The sequence below is a fragment of the Panthera pardus genome, unplaced genomic scaffold, assembly GCF_024362965.1.
Source record: "Panthera pardus isolate Hobbes unplaced genomic scaffold, ASM2436296v1 HiC_scaffold_15, whole genome shotgun sequence".
NCBI lineage: Eukaryota > Metazoa > Chordata > Mammalia > Carnivora > Felidae > Panthera > Panthera pardus.
The window spans coordinates 4,031,573-4,049,267 of record NW_026526710.1 but is presented as its reverse complement, the minus strand read 5'-3'; the positions used below and the strand labels follow the sequence as shown (position 1 = coordinate 4,049,267).

Sequence of the window (17,695 nt, the reverse complement as noted above, 5' to 3'; positions counted from 1 at the left end):
GGGAGGAATGGAGCCACCGCGCAGGCATGAACTTGAGGGCAGAGGCCGCAGCGTCCTCTGAGGGCTCTCCGGGGCTGGGCTAGGGGGACCACCTTGGCCATGGCTTACTCCTGGGCCAAGAGCAGGACTCTGGGGTCAGCTGCCTGGGTACGCCTCTGGACTCTGCCACATTTGCTGGCTGTGTGACTGTGGGCGAGTTACTTCACCTCTCTGAGGCAGCAGAAGCCACAGGGCCAAGGAGAGGAGGAGCAGAGAGGAGGAGAGGAGGGAGGGAAGTGTTCAGCAATACTCTTAGAAGAAGCAGAAGTAGGAAGCTAAGGGCGGAGGGGTGTGCAGGGAGCAGCTGGGTCCCAAGCTGGGCTCTCTTCAGCTTTGGGACGTTGCCCACGAGTGGAAGCCATCAGGGTGGTTGCCTGACTTCCCCTTGTTATGGTGGCAGAACCTGATTTTCCAAGCAGTTCGGGATGTCCCCTGGGGCTGACCTTCCTGTCCCTGCTCCAATGATCGGTTCAGGGACGGGCAGGTGAACCCACAGGGCCAGGGACAATCGATTCCAGGCTCAGGCAGAACAGTCCGATAAGAAAATGTCTTATACCACTCTAAAATTTTAGAGCTGGGAGGACATAGGCTCTGAGCTTCTGGAGAGCGATCTTGCCTCAGAATGAATACACTCAGAGCAAAGCAAAACTCAGAGGCACAGAAACAGAGTCCTGACGATAATGTCTACATCTAGACCCGAAAAGCAGTTACTCTCAGACTTCTTCACCACGTGAGTCACTCAATTCTTCTTTGGCCGAAGCCTGTCTGTGTGCAGCTTTTAGCCACTTAGCAACTGAGGGACTCCTGCCAAAGAACACCAGTGGGTCCTCTCGGGAACCCTACCCCACAAAGGTTCCTCATGGGCCTCTCCTGCCTGAAACGGGAGACAAGGACGTGGTCCTGGGGTTGGAAGTGTGGAGTCCCGGGTGTCGGGCAGGCTGCAAGAAGCTGGGGCTCCTCAGGGGCAGGAAAACACTCTGCCCGTTGGGCTGAGATCTCTTGAGCCCCTACTATGTGCCAGATACTGTTGCGGGTACTGGGGATACAATGGTGAGCACTACAGACACTGTAGTCTGTTCTCAGGGTCACAAGTTCAAGTCCCAAGTTGGGTGTGGAGGCTACTTTTTTTTTTTTGAGCCTACTTTTAACTAACTAACTAACTAACTAACTAACGAGCAGGCGAAACTCGGAGGAGGTTTAAATCCTTGGGAGAAAGGATTCAGGAATTTGGGGGGTCAGCGGCCAGGAGAGGATTTGGGGAGGGAGGAAAGAGAGCCCCCTTACGAGAGGGAGGGGACGAGGGGAGGAGTTGGCAATGCTATGGAGCGAACTGGCAAGACCTTCCAGGTCTCTGTGCCTTTGGCAAAATTCGCTCCCACTCAGGACCCAGCCTCAGCCTGGTGGTGCACGTATACGGGAGGAGGGGCCCTTGGAGTCAGGGACTCCAGCCCTTCTTGCCACTCCCCTCCCCTCCCCCCACGTGCCCCCGGGTGCGCGGTGTGCCAGGCCAGTGTGCTGTGGTGAAGGACGGTTTCAGTTCCTTCTTGGGGCTGGCCGGTCCTGCCCACTGTTGGGGTGGGGCAGCCGCCGTGGAAAGAATCTCTGCCTCAGACCCCAGCTTGGCACTCGGTCTTCCCCTGCTGGTGACGGAGCCAAGGAGGGGAGGCGAGATCTGGGTACAAGATGGCACGTCCTGTGGGCACCTTCACAGGAGGACCGGCTCAGGCCCTGAGTCAACCTAGCACCTACTATGTGCCCAATACTGTGCCAGGCGCTGCGAGCAAAGCGGGCCAAACTCCCTGCCCTCGTGGACCCATCTTCTAACGGAGGTCGGGATAGTGTCACAGGTTAGGCACAGAGTCATCAAACCCAAGTACACTGCCTACACTTGATTTCTCCTGTTTTTTTTCTTTTTCTCCTACTTCATGTGCCCCTTTGCCTCCTTATGAGTTCTTCCTCATCTCCTAGGCTTCTGAGAAAAACCCACGGGCCTCCTGATCTCATCTCTCCTCTCTTCTTGCTCTTTCTTCTCCAGCCACACTGGCCATTTTGATGTTTCTCGCCTCTGAGCTTTTGCATTTGCTGTTCCCTCTGCCAGGAATGCTTTTCCCTCTGGATATCCGCATGGCTTGTGACCTTATTTTCTTCAGGTTTTTACTGAAAAGCGCTTTCTCAGGGAGGTCTTCCTTGGCTCCGCCAAGCTAAAATGGCAAAATGACATTCACAATTCCTATGTTCTGCCCTTTCCTTATTTTTTTCCTTGACAGCTAACTTCATCTAATGTATTGTATGAGTGTTGCTTCATTTTCTTCCCACTCTGATAAGGGAGGGGAGGAGCACTTGTCTATCTCTCTCTCTTTTTTTCTTTTCTATTATGAATTTTTTTTAAACATTTATTTGTTATTTTTGAGAGACAGAGACAGAGACAGAGTGTGAGCAGGGGAGGGGCAGAGAGAGAGAGAGACACAGAATCCAAAGCAGGCTCCAGGCTCTGAGCTGTCAGCACAGAGCCCGATGCGGGGCTTGAACCCATGAACCATGAGAACATGACCGGAGCCGAAGTCAGACCTTAACTGACTGACCCGCCCAGACGTCCCCCTCTCTCTTTTTTAAAAACAATTTATTGACGTGAAATTCATATGGCACAAAATTGACCATTTTATTTATTTTTATTTGTTTTTTAAATATTTCATTTTTAAGTAATCTCTACACCCAACATGGGCTCAAACTTACAGCCCCAAGATCAAGAGTTGTGTGTTTTACCAACTGAGCCAGCCAGATGACCCAGAACTCCATTCCTTTTTAGGGCTGAGTAATATTCCATTTAATGGATGTACCATATTTTATTTACCCATCATCCATTTTTTAATGTTTACTTATTTTGTTATTTTTTAATTTTTAAAAAATGTTTTTATTTTTGAGAGCGAGAGAGACAGAGAGACAGAGCATGAGCAGGGGAGGGGCAGAGAGAGAGAGAGAGAGAGAGAGAGAGAGAGAGAGAGAGAAAGAGAATCTGAAGCAGGCTCTGCACTGAGAGCAGAGAGCCCAATGAGGGGCTCAAACTCATGAACTGTGAGACCATGACCTGAGCTGAAGTTGGACACTTAACCCACTGAGTCGTCCAGGTGCCCCTGTCCATTCACCCACTGATGGGTGATTGGATTTGCTTTCACCTTTTGGTTATTGGGAATATTGCCGCTATGAACTTTGCCGCTATGAAAGGAACTTACATGTCCTTTTTTAAAATTAAATTTATTTTAATTTAATTTAATTTAATTAATTTAATTTAATTTAATTTAATTTAATTATTTAATTTATTTTTTTAAATTCTATTTTTAAAGCTTATCTTTATTTATTTTGAGGGAGGGAGGGGCAGAGAAAGAAAGGGAGACAGGGATTCCCAAGCAGGCTCCAAGCTGTCAGTACAGAGCCTGATGTGGGGCTCGATTTCACGAATTATGAGATAGTGACCTGAGCTTAAATCAAGAGTTGGGTGCTTAATCGACCGAACCACCGAGGTGCCCCTTGTCTGTCTTTTTAACTCATATCCCTTGTGCCTGGGACACAGTCGTGCTCGATAAATGTTGGACAGAATGACTGGAGGAAACAAAGGCCTTGGACTAAGTGGGGTGGGGTTGGGGTCACATGCCTGGAAGAGGCAATGGCTGAGTGAGGATGTGAGAGAGGGGCCTGGAAGTGAGCCACATGTGCAGAGGCCCAGAGCATGGTGCATTGTGGGAGCAGAGGGAAGCCAGGTGGCTGAAGCTGAGGGAGTGGGGATAGGAAACCACGCATCTAAGCGCTAGGGGTGGGGGGTGGGGGGTGGGCAGAGACTAGGACGAGTAGGGCCTTGTCACTCACGGGAAGGTGGTGGACTTGCTCCTGAGTCAGGGGGGAGCCACGGAAAGGCTTTGAGCAGGAGGGTCCCATAACTTGGTGTGCCCTAAGTTTTACTAGGATTCCCTCAGTGGAAAATGAATTCAGCAGGTTCAGCGGCTGGAGGGGCAGACGAGGGACTGAGAGGAGGCTACGGCAGTCATCCTGGTGAGAGCTGATGGTGGCCTGGGACGGGGAAGTGGTGGCAGAGATGGAGAAGTGACAGACTCGGACATGATGTGGAGGTAAAATCATCAGGACTGGTGATGGCAGCCATCCCAGTTCTGGTTCTCCAATTCCCCTTTCCAGACTTCTGAATCACGGCCCCTTCTCCAGCTTCCCCAATTCCCAGCTGCAAAGATGCTCAGCTGTCCGCTGCGGCCAAAGCTGACCTGAGCTGCAGTCGGATGCTTAACTGAGCCACCCAGGTGCCCCTCTCTTCCTCTCTCTCTGCCCCTTGCCCCCTCGCCTGTGTGCATGCGCGAGCTCTTTCTCAAAATAAGTGAATAAACTTAAAAAAAAAAACAGTGTTGCACGGTGACAGGCGGTGATTACACTTGTGGTGAACAGAGCAGAAGTACAGAGTTGTTGAATCACTATGTTGTACGCCTGAAACTGATATAACATCGTGTGTCAACACTACCTCCAGGGGGAAAAAAAAAGAAAGTAGATTGATGGTTGCCAAGGGGCTAGGAGGAGGGGAGAATGGGGAGTGACTGCTGATGGATGTGGGGTTTTATTTTGGAGTGACAGAAATGTCCTGCAACTAGATAGTGTTGGTGATTATACAACATCATGAATGTACTCGATTTCACTGAATTGTTTGTTTTGTGCTGGTGACTTTTTAAAGCTGGAAGCCGTATCTTTTTTCTTTTATTTATTTCAGCTTTATTGAGGTATAGCTGACAAATAAAATGTAAGATATTAAAGCATACATACTGATGTTTTGAAATATATGAATATTGTGAAAGGATTCCTCTAGTCTAGTTAACACATTCATCAATGTGTTTCATTGTGTGTGTATGTGTGTGTGTGATAACATTTAAGTTCAACTCTCTTAGCAAATTTCAATTATACAAACCGTGTTATCAACTAGTCACCATGCTATAGATTATGTTTACTCTAAGATGGTTAATTTTGGGGTCGCCTAGCTGGCTCAGTCGGTGGAGCGTGCAACTCTTGATCTCGGGGTTGTGAGTTTGAGCCCTACGTTGGGTGTAGAGATTACTTAAAAATAAAATAAAATAAAACAAACAAACAAATAAAATGGTTAACTTTTTGTTATGTGATTTTCGTCTCAATTAAAATTAAAATAAATAATAAGGAATTTTTTAAAAAGGACGCCGGGCTCTTGCTTTCCGAGTTCTGCCTCTTTCACCCATGCCAAACCTAAACGTAGCAGAAAGGGCTCTGAGAGCCAAGGTGCACAGACCCCGGGGAGATTTCCCCCACAAAACCAAAACTCCTTTGTGCCTGGCATATTCCTTATCTGGGGAGTGTCTACATTCGGGGAAATTCCAGCCTGCCTTTCCCTGCTGAAGCGTTGTGATGGCACCTGCAGGGGCTTGGCCATTAGGTATCTATCTCTCTTCAGGCTGTGGGTTTTGGCCCTACTTTCCTCTGTGCTGGTTTTACTATCAGGTAAGCTCCAGAATTCAACCACTCCTCTCCGCTTCCACTGCCTCTGCTTTGCTCTAAGCCACCACCATCACTTGCTTAGACGACCAAAATAGCATCCTCCCCGGACTCCTGGCCTCTACCCTTGCTCCCTACAATCACTCCATCCTCCTCATAGCAGCCGGGGACCATACTGAACCTAAGACAGACAATGTTACTCTCATGTTCTCCAAGCCCTCCCATGGCTCCCCACGCTTCTCAAAATAAATCTTTCTTATGACCCACAAGGCCCTAAGCAACCGGGCTTTACCAATACTCTCTGACCTCATTTCCTACCATTCTTCCACTTGCTCACTTGATTCCAGCCCCAGTTGGCCGGCTCTCTGTGCTTCAAACAGGCTTGGGATGGTCCCATCTCAGGCCTTTGCACTTGGCTGTTTCCTCTGCCTGGGATAATGGTCTCCCTCACTTCATTCAGGTCTCTGCTCCTCAGACAGACTTTCTCTGACTGTCTGTGAGGTCTAAAACCTCACTCTCATTCTTTCTACCCCACTGCTGTGGCTGATTATCTTCCAGGTGCAAATCATTTCCAGAACTCATTTGTTGGCTGATTCAGGAACAGTGACTGGCACACAGTAGGCGCTTAGTAAGAGGCTATAGAATGAATAAATGATCCTGGTCTGTCCTGTTTCTTCTCCTGTCCTCAGGCCAGGACTGGACAATGACTGAGGCCTGGAGGGTGGTGAGGAGGGGGCAGCAAGAGCAGGAAATAAACAAAGGTCCAGGGAGGTAGAACTGTATTATTTTGTGTGGAACAAAAATAAAAGCAATTCCTGTTTGCAGACAGCACCTACTGTGTGCCATGAACTTTGCATACAATGAATGTCTTTATTTTACAGCTGAGGAAACAGGCCTACAGAAGTGAAGTGACTTCTCAAAGGCCCACAGTGCTTAAATAAATGACTCAGGGGGACTTGAATTCACGCCTTTCCAACTCAATTCAGTGAACTTTCCCTCTTCAATGGGGCAAGGGGTAGGGTTGCCGGGTACCCTATGCATATAATACAGTCCTCTACTGACTTTGTAAAAACGTCCAAAATGTGCTGTATTCAGATTTTTAAAATAAATTACAAATTTTCAGCATAGTTGTTTGTCAGATTTAGCAGGGAGTTAAATTTGTGAAACCTAGCAACGGCTAGCCAGGGAGGAGCTCTGACTCCAGGCCTAGGGCTGCAACGACTGGTCCCGCCCAAGACCCCAGAGGTTTTTTCCGGGCGAATCCGCCCTCGGTCCTTACCCATGGAAGCGCGTGGGATCTCAGGGATCTAGGCCTCTTTTCTGGGATAAGGCACGGCTTGGGGGGGGAGGGGGGGGCGGTGTTCGTGAACTAGTCGCGGTCCCTTTAAGAGTAGTTTGGGGGCGTGCCAACGGGGGCGTGCCGAACCCGGGAGGCGTGTCGAGCCGGGGCTGGCCAATCCGGGGGTGGGACGAACGCGGGGGCGGGCCTGGCAAGGGTGGGTTGGGAAGGGTTAAAGGGGCGCGCCCGCGGGTCGCGGACAGTCCGGCTGTCCCCGCCTCCTTCCGTCCGAGTGGCGCTCTCCCGCGGCTGCGCCGGCCGGGCGGCCCCGGAGACAAAGCGTCGCCGCCGCCGCCACCGAGTGGGTCCCGGGCCATGGCCGGGCCGCCTTTGGCCCCGCTTATCCCGTCCCGCTGCCGCCGCCGCCTCCCTAGGTTGCTCCGCGAGGTAAGGCCGGCCTGGTGGGGGGACCTACGGGCGGCCCTGCAAGGGGACGCGGGACCGGGCTCGGGCCGTCGTGGGCCTCGGGGTCCCCCGGCCGTCTGGGGAGACCTCTGCTGGACAGCTGCTCATTTGCGATTCCACGTCACTGGTAATTTACCCATTAGGGATCCCAGCTGCCCGGGCCGAACTTGGCCGGTGATCCCCCGCCCCATAAGGGGCCTCCGCCTCTGGGGGAACTCTGGCTCCCACCTTCTGCCGTTGACCACCTCATCTGGAGCTCTGGATGTTCTTTAAGGGACACACCAGACACAAAGGGACAGAGGGCAGCCAGGAACAGTGCCAGACCTGGAGAACCTGCGGGGCAGCCTAGAGCCTGGGGCGGGGGTCCTGGCGTCCCTGTGGCCCTGCTCGGGGAAGCGCTGGTCAGGCGCTCTTCAGGGTTCTCCGCACGTTTTTTCTGCCTGTAGCTGCCACACCCTGTCCCCCATGCCCACTGTTAGGGGACACTTGTGGCAGCTGGATTCAGTCTCAGCACCTGCGGTCTGGCTTCTTGAATTGTGTGCCAAATTGCCATGCCTCAATTTCCCCAGAGTCCTGGGTTCTGGGTCAGCTGTGTCCCTGGAGACCTTGAGCTAATTATTTGCCATTTGGACAGCATCTTTCCTGAATGCTCACTACCTGCTAAACATTTTGCAGAATGGCTCATCAGGATTTATTCAGTCCTTCCCAGAGGGATGGATATTAATATTCTCATTTTATAAGTGAGGCTCAGCCTGACTCACTGAGGCAGTGCTTTTGGTGCCTTTCCCATAGTTTGCCAGTGGGTTTTCCTTGTTCTAGCCCATTGGACCCACTCCACAGCCCATTTGGCGGATGAAGAAACTGAGGCTGGCGAAAGTGAAGTGACAGTCTTAAGCCGAGGGGACAGCTTGGCCCTGGAACCAGAGGGAGGCCAGGCTCCCTCTAGCTTCCTGCCTGGCCATGGGCTGTTGAATCAACAGCAGTGCCCATAGCGGACTCTGAACTTCCTGGAAAACAGCATGAGTGTGAGGAGATAAGTGTGTGACCAGAACCTCCCAGAGGCCAGAGCCCACACCCCTGCTGCTTCTTTCCCTCTCGCTTTTAGCTGGGCTGGAGGAGGCAAGGGTTGGCTGGTGACCTTGGGCCAGGCTGGCCCCATTTGGGCAGTAGCGGGAGGAGGGCTGCTGAGCATCAGGTAAATTGCTCTTCCTTGGCTGTTAATGGGGTGAGGAGACCCCAAGATCAGCCCCTTTGTGCTGGTTGCCTAGAGCATATGACTCTGGGTACAGCATTGTGCCTTTGGCAAGTTACTTCACCTCTCCGTCTCCATTTTCCACATCTATGAGTGCGGGTTGAGGAATAGATCCCCTCTTATGGGAGGGATCAGAAGATCCCTTTTGAGAGGTTTCAGAAGATAATCGTCTGATTCATTCAACAGGTATTTGAGCACCAACTACATGCCAGGCACTGGAATCCAGGCAAAAAGCCCTCTGCCCTCCTAGAACAGGCAAAGACAACCCAGGTAATTTCAGGTTGGTGTATGGGAGAGTGATGGGGGATGGGGGTGGGGGCTCACGTGTACAGGGTGGTCAGGGACTGCTTCCCTGAGGAGGTGATGGTCAAGCTGAAACTGAAGGATGAGAAGTCAGCCGTGTGAAGCTAGGAGAAGGGCAGTCCAGACAGAGGGGCAAAGGCTGCTGTGTTTGAGGAACAGTAAGGAGGCCAGGGTGGCTGGAGCCGAATGAACAAGGGGGAGAGAGGCAGGGGAGGGGAACTGGAGGCCATGGGGAGGACCGAATTTAATACTGGGACAAGTAGGGAGCCATGGGAGAGTTTATAGTGGAGGAGGGGTGTGGTTGGACTTATCTTAACAGGATCCCTCTGTGGGGAATGGATTATAGTGGGGTCAGGGGAGGGGCCTAGGAGGGAGTTTGGCTCTTACCTTGAAGAACACAGACAGGGAAGGGGCAAGTGTGGAAGCAGGGAGACAGGAGGTGACTGCAGCTGTCTGGGCGAGTGACAATAGAGACCTAGAGTGGGGAGGTGGTAGAGGGCAGAGATTAGGCCACTGATTTGGAAGAGGTTGCGGGGGGTGGGGGTGGGAATCAACTGGGCCTGATGGGTGCAGAGTGGCGGTGAGGGGAGAAGCTAAAGCCATTTGCTGAGACGGAGTGCTGAGGAGAGCATTTGGCAAGGCTGCGAAGAATGTCTACAGCTACCACTGCTGAGTGTGTGCTGTGTGCCGGGCACCATGCTCTGTGCCTTCTACATAGTCACTATGTCATTGTCACAACACCCTGACTTAGGTGCTGTTATGATCCCATTTTTCAGATGTGGAAACAAAGGCCCAGAGAAGCTTAACGCTTGCCCGGGGTCACGCATCCTGGACACTACAGAGCTGACATTTGAACCCAGAGAAGAGCAAGCCGAGACCAGACTGGGCAGAGGGCAGGGAGGCAAGCGGTGGCCTGAGAGGTAGGAGGGAGATGGGGGCAAGTAGGGTGGGTGGTTCCTGTGAGAAATGGAGCCAGGGTCCACATGGAGTTGTTGGGGTGTTGGGGAGAATGCATGAGTCCTGTTTTGCAGAGAGAGAAACTGAGGCTTAGAGCAGGGCAGCCTGTGTCTGCAGTCTGTCAGGTAGGCAGAGCAGGGATTAAACACCCTGAGGCTTCAGGGCCTCTGGCCTTGGCCCTGCTGCTAGGTCAGTCATAGCTTGTGTTGCCTCTTCCAGGAAGCCTTCCTTGACTGCCCGGGCAAGTTAGATGAGGTGGATTCAGTTGGAAGCAATTGCCCCCTCTGCTCTGGTTGCCTGGCTGGGCCCCACTATGGCCAGATGCTCCCAGGAGAGTCACCAGCCATACCTCATTCCTCCAAGCCCTGAGTAAGGCAACACCCAGGCTGGGGAATGAATGTTAATTGAGCACCTTCTGCAATCCAGGGACTTTACATGCTCTGTCTCTTGAAAAATATAGCTACTGTCCTATACAGAAGCCCCAATGAAGTGGCCATGGAAAACCCCCAGGGAAGGTATGGCCACGTTGGGGGCCCACAGTCCACCTCCCAGTAAGTCTGTCTGGCCAATGTTGCCCCCATCATGTACTCTTTCAGGGAAGTAGATAAAAATCACTGGGCCAAATGTATAGAATTAGAGTCCTCTGCTTTAAGTGAGTACACGATGCTCTCCCCATCCCCTCCCTGTAAGTGTGGGCCAAGCCCTGTCCCCTTTACCTGGATCATTTCATAACAGCCTTTTCTGCCTCTCCCTTTCCTCACTCTGCTCTGGCCTCACCGGCCTCCTGGCTGTTCCTCAAGCACAGCAGCAGGTTCCTACCTCAGGGCCTTTGCACTTGTTGTTCCCTCAGCCTGGTATGTCCCTCACCTTCTTCAGGTCTCTGCTCAGATGTTACTTTTCAGTACTCTCCTGACTCTCATTAAAATCAGACATTCCTTTTGCCCCTAAAACCCTGGCCCCTTCCCTGCATTGTATTTTCTACGGCACTGAAGACCATCTGGCAGACGTTTCACCTGTTGGTTAATTGTCTGCCCTCCTCACCTGCCACCAGCATGTCAGTACCACAAGGGCAGTGATCTTGTTACTGCTCTATTCCTAGTGCCCGGAACGGTACCTGGCACGTAGTAGGTGCTTAATAAATGTTTGATGACTGGAGTCTCTGCAGCCCTCTGAAATAGGTTCCGTTCATATCCCCATTTCATGGCCAGGCAAGTCAAAGCTGAGCTATGAAAGCAGAGCTGGGACCTGAAAGGGACCACAGAGAGACAGCCGGTCTGGTTTCAGGGGATGATGAAAACAGCAGTGCCTGAACCCGAGGCCTGGGTTTGAATTTCAGTTCCGCCCAACTTGCTTTGTGCCCTTCTGCTAGGGACGAACCTCTCTGTCCTTTGTTCCCCCATCGGTCAAACAGGGGTGATGCTAGGCCCCGCCAGCTGAGGTTTGCTGCGAGATTCAATGAGTTAATATCTGTAAAACGCCTGGCATGCGCTAGTCATCCACAGTATTCTTTTGGAGGCGGCCTCTGGGCCCGGTCAGGGTTTGGGCCCTGGCTCTGCTCCTGAAGAGCTGTGTGAGCCGGGGCAGGCCGCCTCTGCCCGGGGACCCTCAGCGTCCTCGCCTGCGCAAGAGGGGCGTGGAGGGTGGCAGCCAGGCCGCGGTGGGGGGGGGGGGGGGGCGGAGGGGGGGGGGGCGCGGGTGACCCGGTGGCGGCGGCAGGCCGCGTGAGTAACCGCTGTGTGCTGGTTGGGGACAGGCCCCGGCCCCCGGCGCCATGAAGCTGAACGAGCGCAGCCTGGCCTTCTACGCCACCTGCGACGCCCCGGTGGACAACGCGGGCTTCCTGTACAAGAAGGGCGGCCGGCACGCGGCCTACCACCGCCGCTGGTTCGTGCTGCGCGGCAACATGCTCTTCTACTTCGAGGACGCGGCCAGCCGCGAGCCCGTGGGCGTCATCATCCTGGAGGGCTGCACGGTGGAGCTGGTGGAGGCCGCCGAGGAGTTCGCCTTCGCCGTGCGCTTCGCGGGCGCCCGGGCCCGCACCTACGTGCTGGCCGCCGAGAGCCAGGCCGCCATGGAGGGCTGGGTGAAGGCGCTGTCGCGGGCCAGCTTCGACTACCTGCGGCTCGTGGTGCGCGAGCTGGAGCAGCAGCTGGCGGCCGTGCGGGCGGGGGGCTGCCCGCTGCCCCCGCGCCGGCCCCGCGCGCTCCCGCCCAAGGAGAACGGCTGTGCCGTGTGGAGCGCCGAGCCCCCCGCCGCCTGCGCGCGGCCTGGCCCCGTGCCCCCCGCCCCTGCCCCCCCGGCGGCGGGCCTCGGCGCCCAACGGGCCCCTCCGCGCGGCCTCCTTTGCCCGGCTACACGAGTGGTATGGGCAGGAGGTGAGGGCGCTGAGGAGCCAGTGGCTCAGGAGCCGGGCCCAGCCCTGAGGTCGCCGGAGCGGGGGGCCTGTTTCTGCACGGACCCCAGACGCGGGCCCCAGCCTCACAGGCCCTGCCCGGAGGGAGACCGGGAGGCCTGGTCCCGAGGGAAATCCGGTGGCCCCCGCTCTCCGGGACTCTGCTCTGACAAGATGCTGGGTTCTGAGGGCCGCTTTAGGGCCGGTGTGACTCCGCAGGGGCCACGCCCCCGATTCCACCGAGGATCCAGGGCCTGGGGGAGCCTCCTGAAGCCCGACGGCTGGTTTCGGGGGAACTCTAGCCCCAGGCCGCGCCGGAGTCACCCGGCCAAGGCCTCTTGCTGGTAACGGGCCCCCGCTGGGGTGACTGGGACTACATGAGGATCTGTGGGCTGAAAGGCGATGCCCCCGTCAGCCTTGGGCCCGGTGGCTCCTGACTGGACCACGACGTGGACAGAGAGCGCCTTGGCTGTGCCACCCCACACCTGGGTTTGGCCTCCTTTTGCTCCAGGCCGCCTGGCCGTCTCCAGCAACAGTTGCAGAAGGCGGCGCAGGCGCAGGTTTTTTTATTGCGAGACCCGTATGGTGAGATTGCCTAGTCCCAAGGGCTCTTGGCTTGGAGTGGGGCCCGGGCCGGACTTTACCCTGGGCGTCAGCCAGGCCTCGAGAAGGTACTCCTGGCGCAGTAGCTGCCCTGTGGCTTGGGCCAGGTCTGTGTCCCTGTGGCGGGTCTCACATGCCCTCCTGACACTCCTTAATCGCATCCTTCGTCTGCTTCTCCTGGAACTGGAGCCGGAGCCTGGGGTGGGGCCTCTCGGCTCACCTGACCTTGTCCAGTCCTGGGCTAGGCAGCCGTGGCCTGAACTGACTTTCCAGCAGGTTTCCCCAGGGATGGGTGGCTGTGAGCTGATTCGGCACCCAGAAAAGGCCCGGGTGCTGATCTGGTACAGCAAAGAAACAGCTGCCAAGCTGTGTTTGGCTTCTGGAACCCCCTCGCTCCATTACAGCCCCAGCCCACCTCCACCCCCGATATTCTGATGGGGAGACCAGGTCTTGATTTGCTTCAAGGCCGACTGCTGTTTCACTCTACTCACCACAGTGGCCATTCTTCATCCAGGGAGAATCTCGGGGGGGCTGGGACACCCCCCGGCCTTCAAGCTGGGTTATGTTTACAGTCCTCAGTACCCCACAATGGGGACCACCTGAGGACACATATGCCCCAACCTGTATTTCCCCAGACGGTCCCTCTTGGGTACAGACAGACTTGGCCCTGAGGCCCTTTCCTGCTGTCTTTGGAGACCCTGGAGCTTGGGGAAGAAAGGGGGCTGTCTGTGTGTCTGCAATCACCAGCTCACTGCTGGCTCAGTTGACTGGGGCTTCAGTTTTAATTTAATTTTTAATACTTAGGGTGGTTTTCTTCCCTAGCAATGGAGCTTGGCGTTTTTGCTGCTTTTGTTTCTTGTTGGCTAGTTGGAAGGGATGGGGTGCCCCAGCTCTGGGCTTGGCTGGGGGTGAGGGGCAGTTGGCACTGGCCCCAGGAAGAGGGCCAGGAGCCTTGGTTGGAGACAAAGGCACCTCAGGAATCTCACCGGGTTCTCTACCTTCTCCCCAGCAAGTCCTGCTCTCCTGACAGGTGCCTCTGGGGTCTTTGTACACTCCCATCTCCTCCTCCCTGAGTCCTGAGTAGTGGAGGTGGGGGATGGCTGCTCTTGTTCATAGATTCTGGGTCTCTACAGAGGTTACGAGCTGCCCAGAGCCCATGTCCTGGCCAGACCCAGCTGGTGGGGTGAGGTGTTGACCCCAATCCTGGTGCAGGTGTACAAGCTCTATAAAGGTACAATGCCTATCCCCTCCCCCTCCCCCCCCCCCCCAAAAAAAAGCACAAGATGGGGTCAGGCTGCCTCTGTAGTTGGGTGGGGACAGAGATATCCGGCAGCCTGGAAGGAGGATGTAAAGGCTGAAATAAAAAGTTGTCAAGTGATGGCTGATTGTGTCCTTTTTTCCCATCAAAATCTTTGATTGATTTGCCTGGTAGAGTAGGCCCCACAAAAGAAGTATCTAGTGTGTGCTGAGTGCCCCATGCCTGATACCTGCCAGGCACATTCTCAACCTGTTATGGCAGATACCAACTCCATTTACAGATAAGGAAACTGAGACTCAGGTTAAGAAAGCTGCTAAGTTCACATAGCTGAAAAGTGTCAGAGCAGGGATGTAAACCTCTAGAATCCTAGAATTTGAGGGGGGATGGGAGTTGCAAAGTTCCTTTTCCGAGAGGAGAGAAGGCAGAGGGAAAGGTGAGGATTTAAAAGTCAAGTGGGCTGAAGGTCTGACAGTTGGGAGGGGCGTCAGGGATGGCAAACGGAAGAGTCAGAACCTGCCTCTGCTCACTGATCAGTTCGGGGTGCCTGCCCGGGGGCCTGGAGTGAGGGGAATTCTGGAACCAATGCTAGTTCAGGGGGAAAGATTCTGTAATTGATTAGTGATGTCTGCTATGAGCACGGTTGTGGTGCTCATGCTATGTATCTTAGACTCATGGAGCCTGTTTGCTGGGCTAATGGGGGATTCACAGCTGGGAAGGGGCTGGCCCAAGGTCACCCAGCATGATGGACTAGGCCCTAGGTCCTCTAACGTGGATTCAGAACCCGAGTCACATGTCTCCCTTGCCAGCCTGGAAAAATCGTGCACATTTAGGAAAATGTGGCTTAGGATGAGCAACCTATAGTCCTCGGTCCACAGGACAAGTTCAAGAATAAGAAATGAAAGCTATCAAGGTCAGGGAATCAGGCCACAGTGAGCATTCTGTGAATGCTGAGTAATTACTCCCACCTCTCCTGGGACCACAGCTGACATGGGAGCTGGGGAAGTGGTTCCCCACACAAGCTGAGTCAGGGTGCTGTCTGTGGTGTTTGTGACCACAACCTCTGCAGGGCCTGGGGTATAGGATGGGGGAAATAGCAGGAGAGAGCCCCAAGAGGGAGGGTCACAAGAGTGCCCTCATCTGCTAGGCTTTTTAGGGCTGGAATGTTTCCTTGCAAGCAACTGAAAGGGGGGGGGGGCGGGGAGACAGTCAATACCTAAGTGTTGGGCACCCGCCTGATTATATGTCAGTGTGTCCTCTTGACCGACAGGGCATGTTTGGGGCACATGGTCTAAGGATGACTAAAACATCCCAGAAGCATGACAAAGTAGAGGAAATTGTCCTTAGTCCTTGTGGGGGATACTGTTATATATGCAGCGGAAATATTCTGAGAAGCCACTTAGGGTAGGGGTGAGAACCTCAAGGAGGGCGATCAGGCTGGAAGTTATAGGCCGGTTGCCCATATCCATCCACCCTAAATGGTTAGTTGTACTGCTCCCATTCAACTTTCGGGGATCAGCTAAACTTTAGCTGCTAAACCATAAGATACCTAAATAAACCTAACCAAAGAGGTAAAAAATCTACACTGAAAACTAGAGAAAGCTTATGAAAGAAATTGAAGAAGACACACACAAAAAATGGAAGAGTATTCCATGCTCCTGGATAGGAAGAACAAATATTGTTAAAATGTCAATACTACCCAAAGTAATCTACGCATTCAATGCAATCCCTATCAAGGTAACACCAGCATTATTCACAGAGCTAGAACAAACAATCCTAAAATTTGTATGGAACCAGAAAAGACCCTGAATAACCAATGTTGAAAAAGAAAACCAAAGTTGTTTTTCAATTCCGTACTTCAAGCTGTATCACAAAGCTGTAATCACTAAGACAGTATGGTACTGGCACAAAAACAGACACACAGATCAATGGAAAAGAATAGAGAACCCAGAAATGGACCCACAACTGTACGGCCAACTAATCTTCAACAAAACAGGAAAAGAATATCCAATGGAAAAAAGACAGTCTCTTCAGCAAATAGTACTGGGAAAACTGGACAGTGACATGGAGAAGGATGAAACGGGACCACTTTCTTACACCTACACAAAAATAAATTCAAAATGGACGGAAGACCTAAGTGTGAGGCAGGAAACCATCAAAATCCTAGAGGAGAAAACAGGCAGCAACCTCTTTGACCTCGGTCACAGCAACTTCTTACTAGACACGTCTCTGGAGGCAAGGGAAATAAAAACAAAAACGAACTATTGGGACCTCATCAAGATAAAAAGCTTCTGCACAGCAAAGGAAACAATCCGCAAAACTAAAAGGCAACCGACAGAATGGGAGAAGAGATTTGCAAATGACATATCAGATAAAGGGTTAGTGTCCAAAATCTATAAAGAACCTATCAAACTCAACACCCAAAAAACAAATAATCCAGTGAAGAAATGGGCAGAAGACATGAATAGACACTTTTCCAAAGAAGACAGCCAGATGGCCAACACACGCATGAAATGATGCTCAACATCTTTGCTGAAATACAAATCGAAATACAAATCGAAACCACAATGAGATACCTCCTCACACCTGGCAGAATGGCTCACATTAACGACTCAGGCAACAACAGATGTTGGTGAGGATGCGGAGAAAGAGGATCTCTTTTGCATTGTTGGTGGGAATGCAAGCTGGTGCAGCCACTCTGGAAAACTACGAGCCACTGTGGAAATTCCTCAAAAAATTAAAAATAGAACTACCATATGATCGAGCAATTGCAGTACCAGGTATTTATCCAAAGGCTACAAAAATGCTGATTCAAAGGGGGCACATGCACCCCAATGTTTATAGCAGCGCTATCAACAATAGCCAAAGTATGGAAAAAGCCCAGATGTCCATTGACTGACAAATGGATAAAGAAGATGTGGCGTATATATACGATGGAATACTACTCGGCAATAAAAAAGAATGAAATCTTGCCATTGGCAACCACATGGATGGAACTAGAGTGTATTATGCTGAGCTTTGAGGGAAACTTTTTTGTTATCTGCAGCCAGAGGCTTCCTAGCAGGTAAGCTTGAGAGACTTCAGCTGTCCCCTCTAAGGAGTGTGGCTCTAGGTGACCCAACATAGGGCTACTGTCAGCACAGTGGGGTGAAGGTTAGTGCAGGAGTGGTATTTCCCGTGACATCCTTTCCCTGGAAGCCTTCCATCCCTTCTTCTGAGCGAACAAATACTGAAATTTCTAAAGTCTTGGCATCTAAATAGAAACTCTTCAGCAGCAGTAAAATAAAACACTGCTTGGGGAGCCTGGGTGGCTCAGTCGGTTAAGCATCCAACTCATGATTTCGGCTCAGGTCACGATCTCTCCATTGTGAGACTGAGCCCCGAGTCCAGCTCTGTGCCGAGCATGAAGCCTCTGCTTAAGATTCGTTCTCTCTCTCTCTGTCTCCCTCTCTCCCCCTCCTGCTTGCACACACACACTCTCAAAAAAAAAAAAAAAAAAAAGAAAAAAGAAAAAAAAAAAAAAGAAAAAAAAAAGATAAACCGCTTAAGCCCGGCTCCAAATTTGTGTCTTCTAATGAAGACGCTTTAAACGGTGGGCCCATGAACTGCTTTGAACTCAGGGCCTCGGGACAGTTGCCC

At 52.6% G+C, this 17,695-nt stretch overlaps 1 protein-coding gene across 1 annotated transcript; it reads left to right on the top strand.

Annotated features, from left to right (window-relative positions):
• The first annotated feature begins 7,097 nt into the window (after window positions 1-7,097).
• On the top strand, window positions 7,098-12,339 carry PHETA1 (PH domain containing endocytic trafficking adaptor 1). The gene is given in 5 exon segments (XM_019467454.2): window positions 7,098-7,276; window positions 8,733-8,816; window positions 9,626-9,769; window positions 11,560-12,096; window positions 12,098-12,339. Coding segments are annotated over 2 exon segments (651 nt in total). The 5' UTR covers window positions 7,098-7,276; window positions 8,733-8,816; window positions 9,626-9,769; window positions 11,560-11,577; the 3' UTR covers window positions 12,230-12,339.
• The last annotated feature ends 5,356 nt before the right edge of the window (window positions 12,340-17,695 follow it).